Source organism: Carcharodon carcharias, chromosome 8 (genome assembly GCF_017639515.1).
Source record: "Carcharodon carcharias isolate sCarCar2 chromosome 8, sCarCar2.pri, whole genome shotgun sequence".
NCBI lineage: Eukaryota > Metazoa > Chordata > Chondrichthyes > Lamniformes > Lamnidae > Carcharodon > Carcharodon carcharias.
Genome location: NC_054474.1, coordinates 20,628,160 through 20,655,842, shown reverse-complemented (window position 1 = coordinate 20,655,842; position 27,683 = coordinate 20,628,160). Strand labels below are relative to the sequence as shown.

The 27,683-nt window shown below is 43.2% G+C and overlaps 1 protein-coding gene across 4 annotated transcripts in view; it reads right to left on the bottom strand.

Moving 5' to 3' along the window:
• The window catches only part of rad50 (RAD50 homolog, double strand break repair protein), a 165,845-nt gene that overhangs the window by 33,610 nt on the left and 104,552 nt on the right, over positions 1–27,683 (bottom strand). For all 4 annotated transcript variants that reach the window (XM_041194213.1, XM_041194212.1, XM_041194214.1 and 1 more), the window contains exons 16-22: positions 26,601–26,727; positions 20,556–20,749; positions 18,552–18,662; positions 17,373–17,465; positions 17,171–17,284; positions 10,622–10,749; positions 3,229–3,453 (exon numbers count right to left, since the gene is read on the bottom strand). In XM_041194213.1, the coding sequence (XP_041050147.1) occupies positions 3,229–3,453; positions 10,622–10,749; positions 17,171–17,284; positions 17,373–17,465; positions 18,552–18,662; positions 20,556–20,749; positions 26,601–26,727 (992 nt within the window). The remainder of the gene's footprint in view (positions 1–3,228; positions 3,454–10,621; positions 10,750–17,170; positions 17,285–17,372; positions 17,466–18,551; positions 18,663–20,555; positions 20,750–26,600; positions 26,728–27,683) is intronic.

Below are 27,683 nucleotides of genomic sequence, written 5' to 3'. Positions count from 1 at the left end.
CAATGTTAGACGGGATAAAAATAAAGAGGATGCACCTAAAGTTTGGCAGTGCCCAAAGTAGAGAGATCACCTAGTCTGGTGCGGCGCATCCTTGTTTACTAAGTGAAGTCAGGATGGAGATTGCAGTGGCTCTGGTCACAATCTTCCAATCCTAGTGTGTAGAGGCGGTGCCAGATGTCTGGAGGTTTGCAAATGCTACACTCATGTTCAAAAAACGGGGAGAGGCATAAACCTGCAATTATAGGTCAGTCAGCTTAACGCCGGTGGTGGAAAAGCATTTAAATAATCTGGGGCAGAATTAAGTGGCACTCGGAAAAGCGTGTGTTAAATAAAAGAAAGGCAGCACAGATTTGATGAAAGCAATCACGTTTGACTAATTTGATTGTTTGCTGAAGTAACAGGGACGGGTGATGAGGATCGGTGGATGGGGAGGGAAAGAGCAACAGAATGGGACTAATTGGTCAGCTTTACCTAAGAGCCAGCACAACACATACGGCGTCCTTCTGTGTTGTATAATTGGATGATTCCAAGTAGTTACTTACACAGGTTAGATGAGGAGCAGCAACTGACATCTAGTCATCTCTTGTAACTTTCCTATGAAATATGCTGAATTTACAAACAATAATCATTCTAACAAAGACCCAGTAACAAACGTATTTCATAAAAATCTTTCATTCCTAAATGTATTCTGTTAAAAAAAATGTTCACTTCTTCCTCTTAGATCTTGAATTCACCACAATTGATTTTTTTTCCTTCCACAACTCCTCCACGTATACAGAACCAAAATGCAATGACGTAAGTGGCATCAGTGACGAAGCATTTCCACTCTGCGCACAAATCCATCACCATTTCCAATACCATTAAGCAAAAGCTCAATGCTCATTGGCTGCGTGAACCTCCACTGTGCCTTCAGCCAAGGTGAGAACGCCCAGGTTTTCTGCCTCAAAGTTACGTTCACGCTGTTGCCCACAATATTTCTGATTTATGATATAACTTAAAAAAAAAAAATGCCTTTTCTGAAGTCTTTGAGCCTCTCCATAATGATGCAAGGTAATCATGCTGGAATACTGAATGGAGCTTACATTAAAAAAAATAGGAATACCAACAATTTTCATGTCCGATCCAAGTTAAATTAGATTTTAAAATTATTGGGCAAATGTGACTTGGACCACACTAATATATAGGGCAGAATTTTGCCCTTGGTGGGCTGGTGGGCCCCACCGGCTTGGCGGCAGGCGGACAGCCGACTCCCGCCACCGAAACGGGTCCCACCGCCATTTTGAGTGGGCGGGCCAATTAAGGCCCACCCAGCGGCCTGCCCACCGGGAAGCGCTATGCGTGAGGGGGGAGGGAATCCCCAACTGTCAAAATGCGCTCTTCCGTGCATGCACGTGAAAGAGCGCACTGCTCCCTGAGGCAAAGTGCTGTCTCTGGGAGATTACTTACAGTGTACAAAAGTTTAAAAAATAGAGAAATAAAAATATTATTACCATGTCCCCCTCATATGAAAATGTCACACGAGATGGGACAGGTTAATAAATATCACATTACATTTATTAAAGTTCTTAAAAAGGAACATGAAACCTCATCCCGCCAGTGGATGAAATTTCATGTATTATCAGAAGCCCCGCTGGGGCTCCTGGCCTGCCCGCCAGCCTTAAGGTTGGACGGGCAGGTCTTTAAGTACTTTAATTAGCCTGTCAATGGCCTTAATTGGCCATTGACAGGTCGGCGGGTGGACAGCTGATTTCGCTGTCTGCCCATCTTCCTAAAGATTTAAATGGCCCAGGATGACGTCGGGGATTCCTCCCAACGTCACCCCACGTCATTTTCCCCTCGGCGATCGGGCCCCGCCCCCAAATCGCCGACAGGAAATTTCTGGCCATAGTTTATCCTGTTGATCTGAATGATAAGATTTATTTCTATAGCATCGGTCAATGACAGCCTGTCAACTAAAGGCAATATTTAAGGATGGCTTGCAAAATAAAGCTTTCTCTTGTTAAAAATTTGACGTTAAAACTCTCACCCTTGATTTCAAATCCTTCCTCATCTGCTACCTCCTTCAGCCCTTCAAGAACTCTGGACTCCTCCAATTTTGACTCCTGGAGCACCCCCCGATTGTAATAATTCCAGCACTGATAGCTGATGACCGTGTCTTCAGTTGCCGAGCCCCTAAAGATCTGGAATTCCCTCCCTAAACCTCCTTGTCTTCCGCGCTTCCTTTAAGCTGCTTCTTAAACCCAACGTACCCTATCCTTAAAAACAGAAAATGCTGGAAATGTTCAGCAAGTCTGGCAGCATTGATGGAGAGAGAAACAGAGTTAACCTTTCGTCAGAATTCTTCTGAAGGCAAAATCGATACTGGAGAACTTTGGAAGCTGAACACAGCACGATTGGCATAAAGTTGCATACCTTGTGGGAGTAACTAAAGTGCATTACAAACACTGTTGTAATAAGGACTAGCGTGATTTACTATTTACCCCCAATTAGTATGCACCACAAAAGATGCAGTTTCAGGCTACTGCACAGAAATAGCTCCGCCTGATAATGATTTGGGACTTTTCACTACACCGAAAGGTGCTATATAAATGCAAGTTGCTGTTGAAATTGGTATTGAAACCATGGTGCAATCACACTCTTTCTGAAGTTTATAAGAATTTCAGGGACTTCTCTAAGGCTTCTTTCATATGTTATGCTACTGGAGGGGAGATAGTGGTGCAGTGGTAATGTAACTGGACTAGTAATCCAGAGGCCCAGGCTAATGCTCTGGGGACATGTGTTTAAATCAAATTAAATTGAATTAATAAATCTGGAATATAAAACTAGTCTCAATGATGGTGACCATGAAACTCTCATTGATTGTCGTAAAAACCCATCTGGTTCACCCATGCCCTTTAGGGAAGGAAATCTGCTATCCTTATCTGGTCTGGCCTACATGTGACTCCAGGCCCACAGCAACGTGGCTGACTCTTAAATTTCCCTTTGAAATGGCCCTAGCAAGCCACTCAGTACAACAGCAATTAGGGATGGGCAACAAATGCGGTCTTGCCAGCGACACTCACATCCCATAAAAGAATAATGAGAAAAAAAGCAATGAAAGCATCTTCTAACATGATAACAGTTCGTAAACTACGGCTTGAGGCTATAATATAGGGTAAAAAGGTTCCACTTTTTTCACATGATGGAACAAGAACATTTATGACATCTGGAATGCAGCTTTCCACTTACTGGTCTAGTGCCTTGTAATAAATATCGAGATCCTTGTTAGCCAGTTCAGTGGTTCTCATTACGATCATCATTTCTCTGAACTTTTCTTCAGCGTCTTTATACTGAGGGTCTCTCAGCTCCTTTCTGAAATGAAGTATTTCCTCCTCAAAACCTTTCTGCCGCCCTTGCGCCAGATTGCGGTTTTTCTTGAAATTATCTAGCCGTTCTTCCAGCTGTTTCCGCTCACTGCCGGTCAAAAACAAAACACGTGTAGTACGCATCGAATACATGGATAACAATTTCATAAATCAGAGAGTGGGCAGCAATGCATCAAGTATCGAATGGCTTCATACATCAGATTTCTGAAACAAATGCATCTCAGTTGTAACCAAAAGAAAAGGAAAACGTGGCCTTTTATTGGTTAATAAGCCTGCGGTGATATAGGGAAGAACATCCTTTCTCTGCTATTCTGAATTCAGTTTCATGAGGGGGTTTGCTCCAGTGCAATATAAGTGTGTGTACACAGGCGAGCAGAAAATAGGATTAGTCTTGTCAGGTCGGCCTTTGCTTAGAGGTAGCGCTCAGATCTCTGAATCAAAAGTAGTTGATTGAAACACCAGTCTAAGATTTCAGCGCGCAATCTAGGCGACACTTCAGTGCAGTGCTGAAGGAGTGGTGCGCTGTTAAAGGTGCCCAATTTTCAATGAGATGTTAACCTCAGGGCCTTTGTGTGCTCTCAGGCACAAGTGCAAAATCCAACGGCTCCATTTACAGTACAGCAGGGGAGTTCTCTTTATCTCCTGGTCAATAATTGTTTCTCGAAAAAAGCTCACCAACTAAACAGATTAACTGGTTCCTCATCTCACGGATGTTTGTGTAAGCTTGCTGTGCACAAATTAGCTGCCACATCTGCCTACCCAACAGCAATAACTATGCTTCAAAACTCAATTGGCTGCACCTTGCTCTGGGTTGTCCCAAGGATGTTAAAGTTGCTATATAAATGCACGCTCCTTCTTGCTTAATGACTTTTGAGGGTCACTGGAAAATTTCACATCTTGCTTTAATTTTTTTTGGAAGCTTTGCTAGCAGTGGACAGATCCTCACAGAGTCCAGGATTATGGAATTTGTGCATGAGTGGAGGGGATAAGTCTGAAGGCAGAGTATTCTGTTCCCATTACGTATCTCTGATCTTATTATGCAACTAGAAACAAAGAAACATAGGAGCAGGAGCAGGCCATTTGGCCCCTCGTACCTGCTCTGCCATTTAATATGATCGCGACTGATCTTCTATCTGAACACCATACACTGTGTCTCTCCTCATACCCCTTGACACTTTAGAGGCTAGAAATCTATTTCCTTCTTAGGTATATTCAGTGACTTGGCCTCCCCAGCCTTCTGCAATAGAGAATTCCACAGGGTCACCACCCTCATCTCAGTCCTATGTGGCCTACCCGGTCTCCTGAAACTGTGACCCCTTGTTCTAGAACCCCCAGCCAGGGGAAATATCATCCCTGCATCCAGTCTGTCCAGCCCTGTCAGAATTGTATATGTTCCAATGAGATCCCCTCTCATCCATCTAAATTCCAAGGAATACAGCCCTAGTCGACTCAATCTTTCCTGATATGGCAATTCTGCCATCCCAGGAATCAGTCTGGTGAATCTTCGCTGCAGTCCCTTTATGGCAAGTATCTTTTTTCTTAAAAAGGCTAAAGCTGCACACAATACTCTGGGTATGGTCTCACCAAGCTGTGGTAAGACATCCTTGCTCCTGCATGCTTGTTTTCACAACATTGTTTTCATCAACATTTCCCAGTCTATCCATTTAAATAATACCATTTAAATAATACTCTGCCATTCTGTTTTTCTTACCGAAGTGGATATCTTCACTGTTATCCATGTTACACTGCATCTGCCATGTATTTGTCCTTTCACTCAACTCGTCTAAATCGCCTTGAAGCCTCTTAACATCCTCCTTTAAATTATTCATTCATGGGATGTGGGTATCACTGGCTAGACCAGCATTCATTGCCCATCCCTAATTGCCCTTGTTCAGAGGGCATTTAAGAGTCAACCACATTGCTGAGAGTCTGGAGTCACATGTAGGCCAGACCAAGTAAGGACAGCAGATTTCCTTCCCTAAAGGATATCAGTGAAGCAGATGGTTTTTTACGACCATCGTAATTTCATGGTCATCATCAGACTTTTAACTGCGGATTTTTATTGAATTTTATTGGGATTCGAACTCGGGTCCCCAAAGCATTACCCTGGGTCACTGGGATACTAGTCCAGTGACAATACCACTATACCACCGTCTCCTCACCATTCACATTCCCACCAAGCTTCCTGTCATTAGCAAACTTGGAAATATTACATTTGGTTGCTTCATCCAAATCATTGATATACATTGTGAATAGCTGGGACCCAAGCACTGATCCCTGCAGTATCACACAAGTTACTTTCCTCTTTGTTTCCTGTCTGTTAACCAATTGTCAATTCAGGCCAATATATTACCTCCAATCCCATGTGCTTTAACTTTGCACACCAACCTCTTATGTGGGACTTCATCAAAAGCTTTCTAAAAATCCAAATACATCACATCAACTGGTTGTCCCTTGTCTATTCTGCAAGTTAAATCATCAAAAAAACTCCAGTGGGTTTGTCAAACATGATTAACCTTTCATAAATCCATGTTGACTTTGTCTATTAGATCCTTATTGATTTTCTAAGCGTCCTGTTATCACATCCTTTAAAGTAGACTCTAGCATTTTCCCTACGACTGATATTAGGCTAACGGGTCTATATTTCCCTGTTTTCTCTCTTCCTCCTTTTTTAAATAGCAGGGCCACATTTACCAGCCTCCAATCTGTCGGGGCTGTTCCAGAATCTATAGAATTTTGGAAGACGACAACCAACACATCCACTTCAAATAAAATTTGTTTTATATTCTAGTCAGTGAGACAGTCTCCTGCACTCCTTTACAATAGATGTACTTCAAGTCACAGACTACTGCATTTTTGCACAATACTTATTCATATAGGTTCTAGGGAAATGAAATTGTAATTTCAATCCCAGTTATTTTAAGGAATTGCCCATCACTGCCTATTATTTCCATGGCCACCTCCTTTAGTACCCTAGGATGTGGATTTATTGGCTTTCAGTCCCATTAATTTTTTCAGCACTACTTTTTTACTAATACTAGTATTCCTTCAATTCCTCCTTCTCACTGGGTTCCCTAGTATTTCTGGGAAGTTATTTGTGTCTTCCTCTGTGAAGACAGACCAAAGTAGTTGATTAATTGCTCTACCATTCCTTGTTCTCTATTATAAATTCTCCCATTTCAGACTGTAAGGGACCTACATTTGTCTTCACTAATCTTTTTCTTTTTACATTCTTATAGAAGCTTTTACAGTCCACTTTTGTGATCCTTGCAATTTTACTCTCATACTCTATTTTCCCCTCTTAATCAATCTCTTGGTCTTCCTTTGCTGAATTCTAAACTGCTTCCAATCCTCAGGCTTGCTACTTTTTCTAGCAACTTTATATGACTTCTCTTTGGATCTAATACTATCCTTAATTTCTTTTGTTAGCCATGGTTGGGCCACTTTTCCTGTTGTGTGTTTGTGCCCGAAAGGAATTATAACTGTTGCAATGCATACATTCGTTCCTTAAACATTAGCCATTGCCTATTCACCGTCATGCCTTTTCATGAAGTTCCCTAATTTATCATAGCCACTCGCACTTCATACCGTCGTAGTTTCCTTTGTTTAGATATAGGACCCTAGTTTTGGATTGGACTACTTCACTTTCCATCCTAATGAAGGTTGTATCTTGTTATGGTCACTGTTCCCTAAAGACTATGAATTAACTTCTTCTCATTGCACATTCCCAAATCTAGGATAGCTTGTTCCCTGGTTGGTTCCTCGACATACTGATCTAAATAAATCATCTTTGTACACACTCTAGGAATTCATACGCCACAATATTATTGCTAATTTGGTTTGCCCAGTCTACGTGTAGATTGAAGTCACCCATGATTACTGTAGCATCCTTCCTACAAGCATCTCTAATTTTCTGTTGAATGCCATCCCCTACCTTACCACTACTGTTTGGAGGCCTATAGACAACTCCCACTAATGTTTTCCACCTCTTGTTGCTTCTTAACTCCACCCAGACTGATTCTACATCTAAAGTTTCTGAGCCAATATCCTCTCTCACTATCTCACTGATTTCATCCTTAATTAACAACACCATGCCACCTCCTTTTCCTTTTTGTCTGCCCTTTCTAAATAGCGAGTACTAAATCCAGTTGTTGAACATGACAGTTTATACTGCAGCAACACATTACTGACAATCTACCTGTGCCACATTCATACAAATAACTTCAAAGTGACCTTCCTCCTTCAGTTTTTTCCTGTCAAAGGAAATTCCTATTCAGTGCACATTAAGTGGCAGAAAATTAATTGGCCATAAGAATTGAGTCTATTGACCATTCAAGACTGAGAAAGGTTTGTAAAGGACTAAGATCCACAGTGTAAAAATACCAATGTAGTAAAGAGGGGAGCAAGCAAGACAAACCAAGAAACACTGGCAAGACAACACCAAACTTGTTGGACTCGAAACGTCAACTCTTTTCTTCTCTGCTGATGCTGCCAGACCTGCTGAGTTTTTCCAGGTAATTCTGTTTTTGTTTTGTATTTTATAATGCAAGTTATGCTAGAAAGGTGAGATTGAGGGAGGAAAGGTGAGATTGAGGGAGGAAAGGTGAGATTGAGGGAGGAAAGGTGAGATTGAGGGAGGTAAGATATGTTCAGGAAAATTGTTAGAGGGGAACGTGATGGATTAAGTTTTGATTTTGTTAACTAAATATCAACAGTGAAATACCCCTGCAGAAATAATTAAAATACCCAGCTGTCTCCACAGTCTGTTCTACAGTACAAACTTGCACTAATGCACCTTCTTAACTAGCACAGCATCGTAAAATAACAGTGGTATACCTACGTTACAATGAACTTAGATAGATTCTATACTGACACTTAGACCTGGATTTTGCAATGATGCAGAGCCTCTCAATCGTTGCAAAAATGGTACAGGAGGCTGAAATCTGGAAGCCCAGCCCCAAACACGGCATCCACCATTTTCACGGGCCAGAATGGGACCGGGATTTGTGCATGCACGTTTGTGGAGTTGCCGCCTTTATAAAACAGCAGCCGCCTCTGATCATGTTTGATTTTTGTTAGCCAGGGGTGGGAAACACGACGTATGCAGATTAGACCTGGTAGGAGTAGACCTAAACCTTGTGGAGCCCTTTGGAGAGTTGGGGTGCCCCTTTGGATATGGTCCTGGGGCACCTTTGCTGGAGGTCAGGGCCTTTTAGATTGTTAAAGGTGCACATGAGTGTGCGCATAAACTCATTGGAACTGTTAAGATAATTGTCAAAAGCAACAATCAACTGTCAAAAGCAACTGTCAAGCTGTCAAGGCATTTCAAACTCTTGTCTTTTAAATCTTTGAAAAAAGCCATATGGAGTATTAAAAAAAAATCATTGCTTGCTATTTCACTCTGTCTATTGACATACCCCTGAGGGTTATCATGACTGGATTATTGCTGCATGACTGATTTCACAACCTTCCATTATTAAAGTGGGATGCCTGGCATTTCAGAGTTTGATTGGAGCTATAAGGATTAAGCACTTGAAAGAAATGTTAATTTTATAAGGGATTATGTAGTTAAAGGAATGTAAATAACCGTTTGGTAATGCAGAACTTGAGGATAAAATGCCGGTGCACTGAGGCAGGCCTTCTGCCCAGTCCGCCTCGGCACCAGACAGTTTCCCCACTGCTTCTGGAGTTTCCCCCTTTTCACCTGCCCACCCCCTCCCCCCAGCAAACCAAAAATCCAAAATTTGGAGCCACTTTTATGGGTGTCAGGCACAAAGAGCTGGGAATTAACCTGTCTCTGCACACCCAGCACAAAATTGAAAATTCAGGCCTTAATTTTGGAGTAATTCCCCACTAATCCTGAGCATTCCAGGGAATAAACCGCACTCTATTTAATGACTCAGTTGTGATCACTACCAAAAGAATATACAAAACTAAATCCTTTTCTATTTGTTCTTCATCGCTCTTTAACTGTAATATGCATTAAGCAATTCCATCCTGCTCATTTGCAAAAAAAAAAACCTCAAAAGGCATATCCCCCCACTACCCCCCCAAAAAAAAAACCTGGGGCAGAATTTTCAGGTCGACGTGCGGGTGCATACCCGACCTGCTCGAGGGTAAAATAGCATGGGATGATGTTGGGTGAACGTCTCAACGTCAGCCCACACTCATGCAATATTTCAGTTGGTCAGCGGGCACGCACAAAAGTCGGAAGCGTGCTCGCCGGCAATTAAGAGGGCAATTAAGCCCACTAAAGTTGCAATTGCCCCCGATTTCTCGTGGTCTGTCCAACCTCACGGTTGGCGGGTGGGCGAATCAGCCAGGTGGCCTTTGGATTTTTCATGAAACCTCATCCAAGGGCGGGGCGAGCTTTCCGTCACTGAATAGGAAAAAAATAAATAAAAATCTACGGACAGAATTTTTCATAACGTATATGTTCAGGTGACTGTTGGTGATGCTCGGACATCTTTGTTCTGATTTTAACATCTTTATTTAATACTCTCGAAGTCTTTAGCTCCCTGAGGCAGCTCTCAGCCTTCAGGGAGCTTTCATTCAGAGCTCGCCCCTCCTCCCGGCCCCCCACTCCCAGCAGCGCTGAGCTTCTCAGCGCACGCGTGCTTCACGTTGGCTGGCCGCTAATTGGCCAGCCAGTGTGAAACCGCGGTCGGCAGTCCGTTCCCCGGCCACTCCCGGACCTGCTGATCATGCCCACCCGCTGACCTCAAAATTCTGACCCTACAGTTTCTTCCATTTTCTGGTCACGATTGCCCAGGGTATTGTGTGTGTGTGTGTGGAGGGGGGTAATTTCAGACTTCCTGACTGATTGCCTGCCGTGGAATGTTGAGCGGGCTAGAAAGCCTCCACAATGGAGGAAAATTTTGCATGGCCACTTGAAAGGAAAAGCCATGATACATGGACAAAGATCTCTACACTTAATTTTACATTTTTTTTTTTGGTTTCACAACAGTGGCATAGCTTCAGTGATGGCGATTTACCCACTCGGAATCAATGTCAGGATGAAGCTATTGCAAAAATAGAAACTCATCTCGTTGATGCTAGATATCTTAAAATGTGTCATTTCCGCTCTACAAACTCCCCAAACAAACACAGGTTTCCTTCAGCCAAGGAGCAGCGTGTTAAAATCTAGATCTCGCCATTGCTTAAAATGTAGCTTTGAATGTCGCTGGCAATACAAATAAGCAGCAACAATTCAGCATTTTGGGTAACTCTACTGTGTATTTTAGGTTTTTGCGTACTTCCTGAGGTGCATTACTTTCATCTCTCCCATCTCCTTCAGTCGCTCCAACCTCTCGGTCTCCACAACTTTCAATTCTTCCATCCTCTTCCGCAATGTCAAGTTATCCTGTAACCAGCGCTCCTCAAGCTGTAAGGGTGGTTGGGAGAAGAAAAAAGCAGAATACAATCATGCATATTTTGAATAGCATTCATCTGCCATATAAACGGAATGAAAACTACAAAGCATATGCTGGGAAACTGAAATCAAACAGGAAAATGCTAGGGAGCGTTGTTAGTCTTTGGAATTCTCTTCCCCAGCTAGCAGTGGAAGCTGGGTCATTGAGCACATTCAAGGTCGAGCTGACAGACTTTTGATCGAGAAGGGAGCCAAGGGTTATGGTAGACAGGCAGGAAAGTGGAGTTAAGGCCGCAAACAGATCAGCCATGATCTTATTGAATGGTGGAGCAGGCTTGATGGACCGAATAGCCTACTCCTGCCCCTATTTCTGAGGATCTTAGATACATCAGTATTTGTAAAGAGGAAAATAAAAGCAAAATACTGCAGATGCTAGAAATCTGAAACAAAAGCAGGCAACGCTGGGAAAACTCTGGCAGCATCTGTGGAGAGAGAAACAGAGTTAATGTTTCGAATCCGTATGACACTTCTTCAGAGCTGTAAAGAGGAAAGGTGGGTTAACATTGAGTTCAGACCCTTTCTTTTGTATAAAGTGTTATGGTTTTGTTAGCTAAACACACTTCAATATACACCCAAGAATAGACAGCACTTACTCTCATGCAAGAAGGAATCAGCGTCTAGATTAACTGAATTTATTTGAAGGTTCAACTGGTACATTCACTGCCTAGTGTGGAACTGAGTCAAACACTGATGGCAACACAGAACGATCCCAAGTTTCGAACAAGTAAGCGAACGTGACCTGGATTGATGATGGCAGCACAAGAGTCCGCAGGCACCACTGATCTAGAGAAAATGTCAGCACTCACTCATTACCTGTGACTTCTGTTGGTAGCTGTACGTAATGGGCAAAGCCAGAGTTGAGCTCAGTTGTATGTTGGTTGACTCACCAAGCATGGCCACAACTATAATGCGCTAACGTCAATCAGTACCTTCTGGAGTGGAGAAGCAGGTGAGCAAAGACATTGGGCACTTGCTCAATTTTAATACATGTACCAAATCAGTGTTTGTAAGAAAAAAAGACACTACAAAGTTAAATAAACTCCACACTCAAATGATGCCACAAACTCAGCCAAAGCTGCTTTTGGTTGGTTGGGCAGTAGTAAATTATAGCACCATGACGCGCTCTGTCTGTAATCTAGGTTTGAACCTAGTCAAATGGGGTTCAGGTCACTTTTGTCAGGTGCAAGCATTCCAATCAATTCACTTGAATCCACCTCCTCATGGATAACAGTTCACGATTGGAAATTTACCCATCAATTAATGATGGTGCTCAAAAAGACAAGAAGTGCAGTTGGTATGAGAAATGGAATTATCACAGTGGTGCAGCCACAGGGCAAAGAGGACACCCACACTTAAGCTTGATTTTAGCTGTCTTGCTGGATAATTGAGGTTTAACCCTGACTCTTGGCAGGAAGTGCAGGGTTTTACTGGATATGAAAGAAAAATTTTAAAAATTCCTCACTTTTGAGTTGCATAAAAATTCTACTACTCACCTCCCCTCAAATAAATACGAAATCCTGCACAACATTCTTTTCAAAGAAATTAACTACTCTCAATTACAATTAATAATTTCCTGTCTATTTTGGATACCGATAATAGATTGTACATTCCTGCAATTAGTTTATGTTTTGCCTCCCCTCCCAACCCCAAAACCCCTTAAATATTTTTTATACTTATAAAAACCATTATCTTGCATCTTAAGGATTAGTTTTGTTGATAAAACCTTCGAGTACTGCCATTCTAAGTTAAATATAAGTGTCATAAAGAAACACTTATCAGCAGCATCTATCTAGCCACACAGATGCAGTTCAATGAATCTTCAAAAGTCCCATGAATTTGCTTACTGAAAGTGAAGCTCGGCAAATAAATGTAATTTCCATTTTTGCAACAGTAAAACATTTTCTAAACTACTGTGGCAGTCTCTTGTAAAGGTGGAGGACTGCATGGGGTAACTTACCACTGCTTCTTAAATTCAGATTTCTTTTTAAGAAGTTCTAAAATGGTTTGCTCCATACTTTAAAAGGTCATAACCTGAAATATAGATTTAAGGTGGCCAGGTGGTAGTTGTTCTTTTTACTAGGGTCTTGAAGGCTGACTAAATGACTGACAGGACCCATATGAGACATGATGCTTCTTCTACACCTTTCACAGAACCAAAGAGCTCCTCTGAGGTTAGCCATTTGCTGTTGCTCATGCCTCATTCCTGCCTTTACATTCAATTATTCCAACACACTCCTGGCTGGTCACCCATATATTACACCCTTCAAACTTGAGGTCATCAAAAATTCTGCTGCCCAAGTCATAACTCGCAGCAAGTCCCATTTCCTATCGCCCCTGTGCTCACTGACCTACATCACTTCCTAGTAGCAAGGAAATCTCCAGCCCTGCAATTCTGAGATATCTGAGCTCATCTACTTCTGGCCTCTTGTACTTCCCTAATTTTAATATTTCTACAACTGGTGACCATGCCTTTAGCTGTCTAGGCCCCGAGCTCCGGAATACCCTCCCTACATCAATCCACCTTCCCATCTCACTTTCCACCTCAAAGGAAAACCTACCCCTTTGACCAAACTTTTGGTCCTCCCACCTAATGTCTCCTTTCATGCCTTAGTATCATGCTCTGCCTTATAAAGCCCCTTTGAAACACTTTTGGACATTCCTAAGTGCTCTATAAACATAGGTTTTAGCTTTTATGCATCTCCCATGATGCCTCCTCTTCACAGCATCTATGCGGTGAGTACACACTTGAGTGACCTACTTACCAACTCATCGGTCCTCTGCTGAAGGCTTTGCCCATAATGATGGGATGGTCTATTCAATGGTTCATCAATGATCTCACTCAATCACTGCAGTTTCTCAGTTTTGCTGGTGACACGGATGATATCTCCAAAACACAGGGGTTGGATTTTATGTGCTCCGCTATCACAGGGTTTATATTTGGCGGGGAGCAAGGGGGCCCCTAAAATTAAATGGGTGGCAAGCCCATGCCTTCCTGCCCGTCCTGACCCAGTCCCCATAATATGGTGGGTGGGTGGGCGGGCTCCAAAATAGGCCAGTTGACCTAGCGGTTGGTGTAGGCCGGTTGGTGGGAATGAGGAGCCCGCTTTTGAAAAAAAATTTTGGAAAGGGAGTTGGGGGGGGTAGCGGGCACCGCAATCGGGGGCTGCCCTTTGCCTATCAGGGACATCCCCTCTCCTGCCAAACGTTACTCCCTCTTTATTCCTCCCATCCTGACTTCCGAAACCTGCCCACCAACCTTGCCAATGCCAACCCCCTCCACCCACCTCCCGAATTTCCTGATCCTTCCCCCCACCCCCACCCCTCCCACCCCAGTCCTAAAAGCCTGGAATCCATTGAAGTTCTTCACGGGACTGTTTGCAGACCCAGCAGTGCTCACCACCCAGGTCTGACACTGCTGGCCAATCAGATGGGCTGGCAGCTTTCAAGGGCAGGGCTTCTTCCCACTGGAGGGGTGAAAGTTCCACTCTCAGCCTGTTAAGCCCACCCTCAGTGTGAAATCACTGAGAGGCGGTGGGGGGCTTTTTTTTAATCAGCCCGTAGGCTTCCAACAGACTTTTGCAATGGGCGGGCGAATAGGCACTCTGCACCTCCCCACCCACGCCTTCCAACACCTCCAACACCTCCCCCCCCCCCCACCCCCCGAAACAGGTGAAAATCAGCCCTGGGAGTTTAAAATTCAAACTAATTAATGGCTTGTTCAATGATGGGGAGTTCCAGTTCACTATAAAATTGCTTCTTCGCTCTGCTCTCATTACCATTACTAAGTGGATGTTGTTGATAACACTCCTTTCTAAAGCAGTTTCACAATGAGCAGGCTGACCATCCTACTTCAAATTAACGTCACTGCAAAATGTAGGACGTGCATTAGCTGTGCACAGCATTGTCCGCAGCGTAGGGCCATGGGTCACCTTCCATCCACTGTCCCATTCCTAGCAACAGATGCCATGTAGCACATCAACATCATTGCAAAGCAGCTCATATGCAAACCCAATTTCTCATTGCCTAGTTTATAACCACAGTATGCAGTGAAGATTGCACAGCATAATTAGAGCATAGACATCCAAAATGATTTCAAATGGCATGGTATTCTGAAACATCCAACGCCACGAAGGAAATCCACAGTCTGCCTACCAGCAGGCCTACAGTTCTAGTTCCCAGTGACAACCACGCCAGCGTTTTGCCACCTTCATATTGTTGCAGAATTTCTACCTTATTTATTTTGTAACCTCATTTCTCCCTATAAGATAAAAACCCACATGGGAATGAATTTAGAAGAATGACGTTGCAACTGAGAAATTTCCATCTACTTTTAAGTTCCTTAAAGACGTTGCGATCATACCTTCCAACTGCATTTTACAAAACAGTATTTACAGGACACAGACAGGCCATTTGGCCATGATGGTCTTCACCAGTGTTTACGTTCCACCAGAGTCTCCTCCATTCCTTTTTCACCTAACCCCATCAACATACCTTTCGATTCCTTTCTCCCTCACGTAATCATCTAACTTCCCCTTAAATGTATCTATGCCACTCACCTCAGCTACTCCTTTCAGTAGTTAATTCTACATTCTAACCACTCTCTGAATAAAGGAGTTTCTCATGATGTCTTGAATTAATTTGCCGCTATTAAATTGGATCCAGTTTGCACTTCAGGTTATTTAGGGAGCAGGAGTCATTGATGATTTTTAAGTCAGATTTTTCAGAAACAAGAATGTGTTAGTTTTTAAAAAAAATGAACAGTTGGATTTTGTCATAAAGGAGGATTTGTGTTTATAGAGCACTGTTAAGGACCTCATGACTCCACAAAGCACATAACAACCAATGAAACATAAATCATGCAAATATCATTCACCTCAGCTATTGGGAACAGGTAAATCAGCACAAGTCTAGATATAGAACATTAATAGCTTCACTTATCTTTCATCCAAACAGAAAGAGATTATATGAACTTTACAGATTGAGCTAAGAACTGTTGGAGTGAAAAAGGGAACAAACGCCCCCATGCCAACACGGGTCAACTACACAACACAGTCCACCGCTCATTTCGAAACAGCATCTTAACCACTTTTGTTGGATATCTGGCAATGGTGAACACAGAAGACATTGTATAAATCCAAACAATGTCTTTCCTTGAAACAAATACATAGGATCTTCTAATTGTTTTAAGTTTTACTGCTGGAAATTCCTTCATTTCGACATCAGCACAGAGCCATCCAGCTGAATAATATTTTCTCAGTATGATCTAACAATAAGCAAATATCAAGTCAATGTGCTGATTTTCCTAACCCATCTCCAATATTCTGGTTTTGCACACTAATGCTAATACTAGTTTATCTGCCCAAATAATCATGCCCTTTTGTACATCCTGAGCTTGTGAAAATCACCATACAAAGGCCACCTTTTCTATTTTAACTGAAGTAGAGACTTCAACTGAGGGTTGGTGAGCGGGGGTAGTGGGGGAAGCAGTGTGAACTGAACAAAAGGCGGTGTAAAATGTCAAAGGCCTCCTCATGAAGGACCTTGATGTTAAATGAGGCAGTTAACTACATCTATGCACAGCACGTTAGGTAAATGCATCCATCAATTGCATAGAAAACATGGCAGATGAACATGATCAAATCCACATCAATGGAAGCAGATAAATCCTTCATTGGCTGTAAAACGCTCCTGAATGGTGTTACATAAATGCAAGTCTGTCTTTTTTTAAGACCTAGGATTCCGCTCCCTACATCCAATTTTATATTACTTCTGGCTCATACATGTCCTCACTAACTTTCATAATTCCCTATACCCAGCTCATTGATTCGATCATAGTCCTCCTTTATAAATTGTTCTGTAAGCTTTCTATCACCTTATTACTGCAACTCTTCCAGCCCTGTGTTCTTGCTCGCAATATCTGAATTTTGTGTACTTTACGCTATCCTCAGCTTCAGCCATCTTGTTCCTACAATATTCCCAGGCTATTCTACCTTGCTACATCTCTCATCTTCAAACACTTACTTAAACATGTGCCACTGACCACATCCTTTGGTTAGCTGTCTGGGTATCTTTTCCCCAGGCTCTTTTTCTCATTTCTGCTCATTCCATATCGCATCACTTTAGGATGTTTTGGTACACTAAAGAAACTGTACAGCTCTGATGAAGGGTCATTGACCTAAAATGTTAACTTTCTCTATCCACAGGTGCTGCTAGACCTGCTGAGCGTTTCCTGCACTTTCCATTTTTATTTCAGACTTTCAAGATTCGAAGTGTTTTGTTGCTTTTGGATACAAGCCCAAGTTACACCCGTCAATATTGTTTCCGATGCAGTTTGAATGTGCATTAGTTTGTTAGTGTGAAACTCTTCCCTTACTTTCTGTGTATCGATGTCCTTTCTAGTAGCCTCCATAACTTTGTGTATTTTATCTCGTTCTTTTTCAGCTTCATTTAGTTGAGTTATGGTATCCTGAAGTTCGGACTCTTTTTGCTTAGAAAATAAAAGAAATATGCAGGCATTAAAACAAATCAAGAACATTCCAGCTAACTACTGCTCACCTGTCAACAACTGAGCTTACCTCTTTGTGTTCATCTCTTCTGTCCTTAATGTATCTCTCAATTTCTCTTGCATAAGCATCAATATTTTTTACTTTTTCTCTTATTTCATTTATCTAGAAAAAAAAAGAGTTACAATTGAAGAATACGCCTTTAATTTATAAATTCTGCTTCTTCTTCCAAACAAAGCCCTTCTTTGCATCTGCACTCTTAATGCTTTATAATGCACAACTTCATGCAAAGCAAATAATATTCCAGTATCTGAGGAGTTTCTTCCAAGAGCTCTCCCACACTACTCGGTAGGTGACAATTAAAAGAAACTGGTCACCTGATAGGCAATTCCTTTCTCCACACCTAATCTAAATCTCTCTTTTTGTAATATTAACAAAATCAGAAAAAGTGAAAGAACACATTCAGTGATTTTTACAACTCCCCCATTTTTAGTTCTAATTCTTCAAGCTCCTCCTCTTCGCTACACCAAGGCTCACCTCATCCATTTTTTAGGGTCTCAAAAACTGTCGCATTCCTCCCTTCCCTCTATTATTCCTTCCTCATGCCATCTTCAGGCTTTTAAAGTACAAGTTCGGCCGTCACAACCTCTGCTTTCTAATTTACGTTTTCCTCTCGTCCATTCATTACTGGAACCCTGCAACTTGCTTTCCTGAAAACTGGGATAATAAAAGAAGCTTGGCCTAACTGCCAGAAAATTAAAGCCACAGTCTTAGAATTAGAATCCATTTATAAAATGCTTGTCCTTATTTATAGTAAGTGCCCAAAGGCATATTTGTGCGTTGTTTTTAAAAAAAGAAAGAGAAGATCTGCAATCAGCTGGTGGAAGGTACAATTAAAATCGGTCAACATTTGTCCCCTTGCACCCAGGTGAAATGAAAAAATTGGCATGGAACTCACTACCACAAGGTGTAGCATGGCATGGAGGTGAATAGCAAAGGTGCATTTAGGTGGAAGCTTGATCGACATATAGGGAGAAAAGAATAGAAGATTGTCATGATTCGGGTTTAGAAGAGGAGGGGGGTGGAGGCTCAGGAGGAGCATGGGTCATTGGGGCCGAATGGCTTGTTTCTGTGTCATATGTTCTTCGTAATAAACCACCAAACTGAGACACGCACATTTGAGCCCAGCAGCCCTGGACTGCAATTCAAAACCTTTTGACTGGGTTTCAAGCAAAGTACGTTATGCCTGACCTTCTCTTGCCTCTCCTTGAAGCTTCTATTTTTCCTCTCTATCAGGTCCTGTTTCTCTTGTTGTAGTTTATCTACAGCTGCAGCTAGTGGAGATAACTGTTCCTTAGATTCCTGCAAGAGAGCAAACTCATTTTAATGGACATCCATTTCATTCATTCTTGACAAATATGTTATGATAAAATTGTACACCATGTGCAGTTATTCCAGTTTTACTTTGGGCTCATGCATTTAATGAGGCTCACTGTTCTAACAACACTGACTAAGTGGTTTCTCAGTCGAAAGTTGTGTTTGACACCTAGCTCCAATTTTACCTCCTAAAGGATAAGTTGCAGCTCTACAGCCCCCACCAGTCCTCATGTAGCCTGCTTCACTGGTCAAGCTTCATGTGAATGATGATAGACCACTTTTTTTTATTCATTCACGGGACGTGGGCTTCACTGGCTAGGCCAGCATTTATTGCCCATCCCTAATTGCCCTTAAGGTGGTGGTGAGCTGCCTTCTTGAACCCTGCAGTCCATGTGGTGTAGGTACACCCACAATGCTGTTAGGGAGGGAGTTCCAAGACTTTGACCCAGCGACAATGGAGGAACGCCGATATATTCCCAAGTCACAATGGTGGGTGGCTTGCTGGAGGGAGGAGTGGGGGGAAACTTGCAGGTGGCGGTATTCCCATGTGTCTGCTGCCCTTGTCCTTCTAGATGATAGAGGTCATGAGTTTGGAAGGTGCTGTCCAAAGGGCCTTGGTGAGTTCTAGCAGTGATGCACACTGCTGCCACTGTGTGTCAGTGGTGGAGTGCAAGTTTGTGGTTGTTGGGGTACCAATCAAGCAGGCTGTTTTGTCCTGGATGGTGTCAAGCTGCTAGGCTGTTGAAGTTACACGCATACAGGCAAGTGGAGAGTATTCCATCACACTCTTGACTCGTGCCTTGTAGGTGGTGGACTCAGGAAGCGAATTACTTGCCTCTCCTTTCCTAGCCTCTGACCTGTTCTTGTAGCCACAGTATTTCTATGGCTGGTCCAGCTCAGTTTCTGGTCAATGGTAACCCCCAGGATGTTGATGGTGGGGGTTTCAGCGATGGCAATGCCATTGAATGTCAAGTGACGATGGTTAGACTCTTTCTTGTTGGAGATGGTCATTGCCTGGCACTTGTATGGCACGGATGTTACTTGCCACCAGTCAGCCCAAGCCTGGATATTGTACTTGGGGTACTGCGGAGGGGAAGTGGGGAGGGGATGGCAGGGAGGTGAAGGGGGGAAATGAAGAGCATCACAAGCCAAGCTCAACTTCGTCTTGTAAATGCGCAATTTTCACTGATGGGGGGACGAGGGGGTCACTCTGTGGTGATCAGGACTATGAAACATAAGTTGACTTTCTCTTTCCTGCTCAACGTAGTGAAATCACCAACACCAGCAAGGTATCAAAACTGCTGACTTTCCTGGTCTGTCTCATTAAGCCTTACCCTAGCTGTGCGATAGCAATTTAGGCAATTTCTCCTGCTTTGAGTAAAGAGGTTGACAATGCCTTCAGGGGAAATGAGAGGAAGATGGGCTGGAATAAAATAACAAGAATGAGAGCCTCCAAAAGCAGCCTCACACAACCAGAGGAGATCATTACGGGATGTTTGAATTCCCATGATGTTATAGATGTGGGCAGTGGACCTCTCAGCGTTGTATCACTGTTACACAAGTAGCATTTCTGACAGGTCCAGTTCCCCAGATTATTCCCATCATAATTATCAAGTGCATAAATAAAAATGTAACCTGCAACTGCGCTGCAGCTCTAAATTTTCATGGTTAGAACCCACAAAGGAATAAATATTCTATCTCAAGTGTAAGAATTATGATAGTTAAGACACTGTGGGATAGTGTCTGAGCACCAGACAAGTGACTGCATTGTAAATGAACATTCAGTGGAAATAGCAGGATAACTAAGTGAAACACATGGCCCTAAAGGCTGCAATAGTTTGCTCTTGAAGGATATGAACAGTACCAAAAGCAACATACTCTTATTTCCCTCTGCAGGGACTGAATCTCTGTGGAAAATTCTGCGCTCTGATCCTCCAGCTGCTGACGTCGCTGCATATTGCTGGCGATCTGCAGTTTTTCAGCTCGGACCTCATTGACGTTACTCTTCAGTAGCTGGATCTGCTCTTGCTGTTCTTGAATCATTTTCCGCTTCAGTTCAATTTTATTAGACACTACAATGGAAACAGTGTTATCACAGCACACGCACGTCAAAAGTCGAGTCTCTGCAAAGAGTTGCAGACTTCATCAGTTCTTTACTAATATTCAAATAATAGTTTCACTCTGAAACTAGTCTGCATTACTGTTTCAGTTATAATGTGAAGACGTGTTATAACGTGAAGTTATAACGTGTATTTACATAGCTATCACCATTAGCAGAAGGGTCAGGATGAGGACACCATTTCAGGCAAATGGCAAAAGAATCAAAGACGACATGAGGAAATAGCTTTTGTTTCAAAACATAATGAGCGGCCCAATCATCGCTTTCAACAGGGACTTGGATAATTTACTGAAGAGAACATATCTGCAGGGCTACAAGGAATGGGCAAGGGAGTAGGATTGCTGAGTTGCTTGGGCAGAAAGCTGGCACACACGAGATTGGCCAAACAGCCTCCTTATGTGCTGTAACTATCTATGATTCCATGAAGCCAAATCTCTATTTTACGTTCCAAGGTCTCCGAAAAAAAAAAGAAAATACAAAATACAAGTTTTCAAAAATACTGGGCTGGATTTTTACAGGAGGGGTGGGCAGACTGCTCAAACTCCACTCCCCCCACACCCCCCCAACCCCAACCCTGACAGCTGCACATCTAGATGAAGCCCACCCCAGCAGGCTAAAGCAAGCTCGCAGTGGGACTTCCACCCCTCAGCGGGCGGTAAGTCCCTCCCTGGAGAGCTAGCAGTCCCGAGCAGCAGTGGAGCTCAGTGATGGGTGCTGCCGGGACTGCAAGGAAGAGCAGGAAGATGAGCGATGGCTGCTGGGCCCAGGGAAGTCCCAGGCTTTTAGGGCAGGGAAGGAACCGAGAGCCCGAGAAGGGGTAAAATGGGGGGGGTGGGGGGGTGCAGTTTTGGAGAGCGTGTAGCGAGGAACAAAGTGGGGGCAGTGGCATGTTGGTGGTGGTGTCTCCAACGCATACAGGGCACCTCCAGGGTGATGTGCGGCCCCCACCCCCTCCCCCACCCTCACCCCCACCACCCCCCTCCCCCCCACCCCCACTCAATCCTACCTTTTTTTCAACTTGGCCTCAAAATAAAAGACTGCTCACTCCCACCTGTCTGCCCTTGCCAACCGTGTTATGATGTGCGCTGTGTACTATCCCTATCAACTGGCTTGGTCACAAGCTCAACTGGCCTTTAATTATTTATTTAAGTGCAGCAGGTGGGCTGCCGATTTCGGAGTCTGCCCACCTAACGTAGTATAGGGGACGTTTGGGGTGGGCGGGAAGATGGTGAGCTGGGCACCCTCATATCTTATGTGCTCCCCATCCCCACCCCACCCCTCGTCCAAAAACAGGGCCAGCGGGCCCCTGTTAAATCCAGCTCATTAAAACTTGCTTCCCAGCAAGTAAGAGAATTTCAGTTGCCATCGGGGGAAAGAAGTTGGATTGTGCGAACAGAAGCTAACGAGGGATCGTGGAGCTACGCACAAACATATTCCACTCCAACCACTGCCCCCCTCAGTGATTACAATTGCTATTCCTCGCTTCGGTAAAGTATATCCAACACTTGTAAAGAAAAAAACATTTGATTTTCAAAGGGAGCTGAATCAGGATCAAAGTTTCAGTTTAAAAATGAAATTTTTTCAGCCCTTGTGGTAGCATTTTCCTTCACTGATGCGCAAAGCCACGATTAGAGATATCTCATTACTGGAAAGTATTGCCACAACGCATCATCCCAGTCATAACATCTACTGACAGTATTTCCACTGCAAACTCAATCTTTGCTGATCTACAGATGATGAGATTCTTTAAGTTCTCGTTCTCTATTTAGCCTTCAATTCCAACACATGCAAAAAAAAACTCGGAATTTATATGCATAATCCCAATGACTGTGCAACAGATCGTGCATTAGCACGCAAAGTCAAATATTTGACCATTTATGATACTCCCGCCTACCAAGTGGGTTAGGTTCCAGGGGCTGAACAATCTGGGCTACAGAAAACATTAGTTTGAATCAAAATGCAGTGTGGTGCAACGCAGTTTCATCTAATCAAGAAATAAATTGTACTGTAATACAATCTTTTGAATCCGCAGGGAATCCCAAAGCACTTCACAGAGATGAGTAACTAGTCGATAAAAACAAAAAACTGCGGATGCTGGAAATCCAAAACAAAAACAGAATCACCTGGAAAAACTCAGCAGGTCTGGCAGCATCGGCGGAGAAGAAAAGAGTTGACGTTTTGAGTCTTCATGACCCTTCAGCAGAACTGGTTGAATCCAAGGAGAGGGGTGAAATATAAACTGGTTTAAGGCGGGGGGGGTTGGGGGAGAGAAGTGGAGGGGCTTGGTGTGGTTGTAGGGACAAACAAGCAGTGATAGGAGCAGATAATCAAAAGATGTCACAGACAAAAGAACACATAGGTGTTGAAGTTGGTGATATTATCTAAACGAATGCGCTAATTAAGAATGGATGGTAGGGCACTCAAGCTATAGCTCTAGTGGAGGTGGGGGGGGGGCATAAAAGATTTAAAAATAATGGAAATAGGTGGGAAAAGAAAAATCTATATAAATTATTGGAAAAAACAAAAGGAAGGGGTAAGAAACAGAAAGGAGGTGGGGATGGAGGAGGGAGGTCAAGATCTAAAGTTGTTGAATTCAATATTCACTCCGGAAGGCTGTAAAGTGCCTAGTCGGAAGATGAGGTGCTGTTCCTCCAGTTTGCGTTGGGCTTCACTGGAACAAGGCAGCAAGCCAAGGACAGACATGTGGGCAAAAGAGCATGGTGCAGTGTTAAAATGGCAAGCGACAGGGAGGTTTGGGTCATTCTTGCGGACAGACCGCAGGTGTTCACTTGCATTTCCCCCAACTTAGTCTACTGCATTCGTTGCTCCCAATGCGGTCTCCTCTACATTGGAGTGACCAAACGTAAACTGGGCGACCGCTTTGCAGAACACCTGCGGTCTGTCCACAAGAATGACCCAAACCTCCCTGTCGCTTGCCATTTTAACAGTCCACCCTGCTCTCTTGCCCACATGTCTGTCCTTGGCTTGCTGCATTGTTCCAATGAAGCCCAACGCAAACTGGAGGAACAGCACCTCATCTTCCGACTAGGCACTTTACAGCCTTCCAGACTGAATATTGAATTCAACAACTTTAGATCTTGACCTCCCTCCTCCTTCCCCCCCCCCTTCTGTTTCTTCCACCTTCCTTTTGTTTTTTCCAATAATTTATATAGATTTTTCTTTTCCCACCTATTTCCATTATTTTTAAATCTTTTATGCCCCCCCCCACCCCCACTAGAGCTGTACCTTGAGTGCCCTACCATCCATTCGTAATTAGCACATTCGTTTAGATAATATCACCAACTTCAACACCTCTGTGTTCTTTTGTTCTTTTGTCTGTGACATCTTTTGATTATCTGCTCCTATCACTGCTTGTTTGTCCCTACAACCACACACACCCCCCTCCACTTCTCTCCCCCCACCCAACCCCCCCACTTAAACCAGCTTATATTTCACCCCTCTCCTTGGATTCAACCAGTTCTGTTGAAGGGTCATGAAGACTCGAAACGTCAACTCTTTTCTTCTCCGCCGATGCTGCCAGACCTGCTGAGTTTTTCCAGATAATTCTGTTTTTGTTTTGAGTAACTAGTCACTTGTTTCATAATGATTTATTTATTTGTTCTTCCATGGGATGTGGGTGTCACTGGCAAGGCCAGCATTTGTTGCTCATCCCTATTTGCCCTGGAACCAAGCAGCTTGCTAGGCCATTTCAGAGGGTAGTTAAGTGTCAACCACATACAAGCCAGACCAAGTAAGGATGGCAGGTTTCCTTCCCTAAAAGACATTAGTGAACCAGATGGGTTTTTATGACAATTGACAACGGTTTCATGATCACTATTACTGATACTAACTTTTAATTCCAGATGTTTTATTAATTGAATTCAAATTCCACCAATTGCCACGGTGGAATTTGAACCCATGACTCCAGAGTATTAGCCTGGGCCTCTGGATTACTAGTCCAGCGACATTACCACTACCCCACTATGTCCCTCAAAGGAGACAGGGCAATCAGAAAATGAGATAAACAAAGAGTTTTGGTGATGTTTAGGCTCTGGGAGCATTCCCTTCTTTTCCTCGAATAATGCCATGGGATGTCTTATGCCCCCACCCTTGTTTAACATCGCTTTCAAAAGATAAGATCTCTAATGATGGTCAGTGCCAGTATAGACCATGTGCTCAATTCCTGAAGTGGGACTTGAAGACAAGTATGATTGGCATGAGTGCTACCAACTGAAGCAGCTGATACTTGGGATACATTTTTAAAACAAAACTGATTAAAATCCATCACTCTGCGTGCCCTTAATATCGAGTGCTGTGCAAGTTATTAAACATCACAACAAACAACGAACTGAGTTAAAATGCTATCCAATAATATTTGTCCGGTCACACATTAGCTCAAGCTGTTGAGCCGTTTTTATATTTGCCTTTCAACAAAAAGAGGGTTCCCCAGTAGCAGCTCTCAGTAAATTCACATTATGGCTGTCTCTGGGTATGCAACAGCTGTGCATCAAGGCTTCTCGAAATCCAACTTCAGTGCAGCTTTATAAAACAGCAATACAATCTCATTACTAAACTTGCCACATGAATTAATGCTGGGAAATTAACAATCACTACTCCAATTTATGATTTTTGAAGAAAGTTCAACTTTCCGGTCAGGAAGGTTTTGCTGATTGGTGGCTGCACTCAAATCATCCTTTAATTTCAGAATTGAACTCAAACCATTCTCAGGACAGCTACAGCTGACACTCCCATTTTACCATAGGCCCGCCAGGCTCCGTTTTTATACAAGGCTCAAAAGATAGCAAATGTGCAAGACTGGCTGCCTTATTCCAATTGTAAATTGCTGATCCATATTTCACATTGGTGCCAACTAAATTCAAATTCGAAGCGACTGGTGCTATTCACTCCTGCCACTCGTGGGAAAATCCTGGTATCTGCTTATAAGGACGAAAACCCAGTGATCAAATTAACTAGCGAGGTTCCTTATCGAGTTACAGCGAGGGGGAAGAAAGTAAGTGCGCTGTCTCAGGGAGAGTTGGCTCCAGGACAGCACGGTGATGATGGCTGTTTGGAATAAAGTCCTAACTAAGTGACAGACTGTAGTCTGAAAGCTGAGCCAGGCAAGACTGCACCTCTGCTTCGATTTAAGGCTGCACTGCTGCTTAAAGACTGCATCGTTGTTTCGATTTAAGGCTGCACCACTCCAGGGCAATATTATTATTGACTTGAGATAAAAGCAGTAGCTCTGAAGAAAGGTCGTACAGACTCGAAACTCTGTTACTATCTCCACAGGTGCTGCCAGACCTGAGTTTTTCCAGCATTTTCTGTTTTTATTATCGTTATTGACTGAGTCAGGTTGGTTGCTCATTGGTGACCTGGATGATCAACTTGTTACTGGGCTGGAATTTATGCCATTTAGGGGCAGATGTTCATTGAAGCTAATGACCTAATGGTGATCTGAAGGACGCCAACAGAAAGCTTCCCAATGTTGTGTACTGGGAAGCACATGGTTTTAGCTAGTTAAACCTAATCAGTAAACCTACACACTAGAAGGTGCCTAAGCTTGAGCTACTGCCAATCTACGAAGGATCCCTTTGGACTTGGGTAAGTGTGCATGCCCATATTAGGAGTTGTGTACGAACTCCATTTCAGGCAGATTTCTCAGCAGGTTTGCTTGGAGAATCTCAAGCACGGTGGGGCTCCATGCCATTTGTAAATAACCTGAGCTGATTGGCTGGCATGGGCCACATGTAGGGAAATCCAAACATTTGCGCAGTTCACAATTACCTTCATTTTTTTCTTACCTGTCTCTACCTGAAGTTGCTTCTCTTGCTTCTCCTGGTTGACCTGCTGCATTGTTCGGTTCACATCTACTCCCTGAAGCTTGGCAGTCTGCTGTGCAATCTTGCGTTCAACATCCCTCAACTCCATCTGATAGAGTGACAAAGAGCCCGCAATCATCAGTCACAACAGAGTTGAATCATGAATCATGAATCATGGGAGACTATTCAGCCCAAACAGCCTTTGCTGACACTTTGAAAGAGCTATTCAATTAATCCCATTCCCCTACTCTTTCTCCATAGCTCTGCAATTAATTTCTCTTCAAGTTTGTATTAAATCTCCATTTGAAAGTTATTACTGAATCTGCTTCTATCATTCTTTCACCTAGACCTTAACTAGCTGCAGAAAAAAACTTCTTACATACCCTTTGGTTCTTTTCACAATGACCCTAAATCTGTCCCCTCTGGTCATTGACCTACTGCCATTGGGAGCAGTTTCTCCAAATCTATCAAACCCCCATTTTGAACACCTCTACTAAATCCCCCTGCTAACCTGCCCTGCTCTAAAAACAATCGTAACTTCACTGGGTCTCTACATATAATTGAATTCCATCATCCCTGGTACCATTCTCGCCAATCTCCTTCGGCACTCCCTCCGAGTTCTTGACATCTTTCCGAAAGCGTGGTCCTCAAAATCGAACACGCCCTTCCAGTTCAGGCCTAACCGATATGATTTATTGAGGTTTAGCATCCGTCATTTATCAAATGCATAGACGTAAAAGGCTGGAGTAATAAGGCAGCTGCCTTTCAGACACATGAATTCTTGTTTATACCTTCCCCCCCGGCTCTTTCCAATTTTCTCTTCTCCATTTCGATGTGACGACTTACGTTGGGACATAACTGTGTGGAGGACTGGCAACCCTTTGCTTCCACGATTACCAATTCTTCATGTATTAGCCTAGATGGTGATTCAATAAGCTATTTGACATGGGGTATTCACATGCCCCCTCTCTTCGCCTGACAAAAAACGTTAGCTTCTCCATCAAACAGGAATCGGGACGGAAACATTGGCTGGTTGCCACCCCTTCCTAGCAGGAAAATACAGAA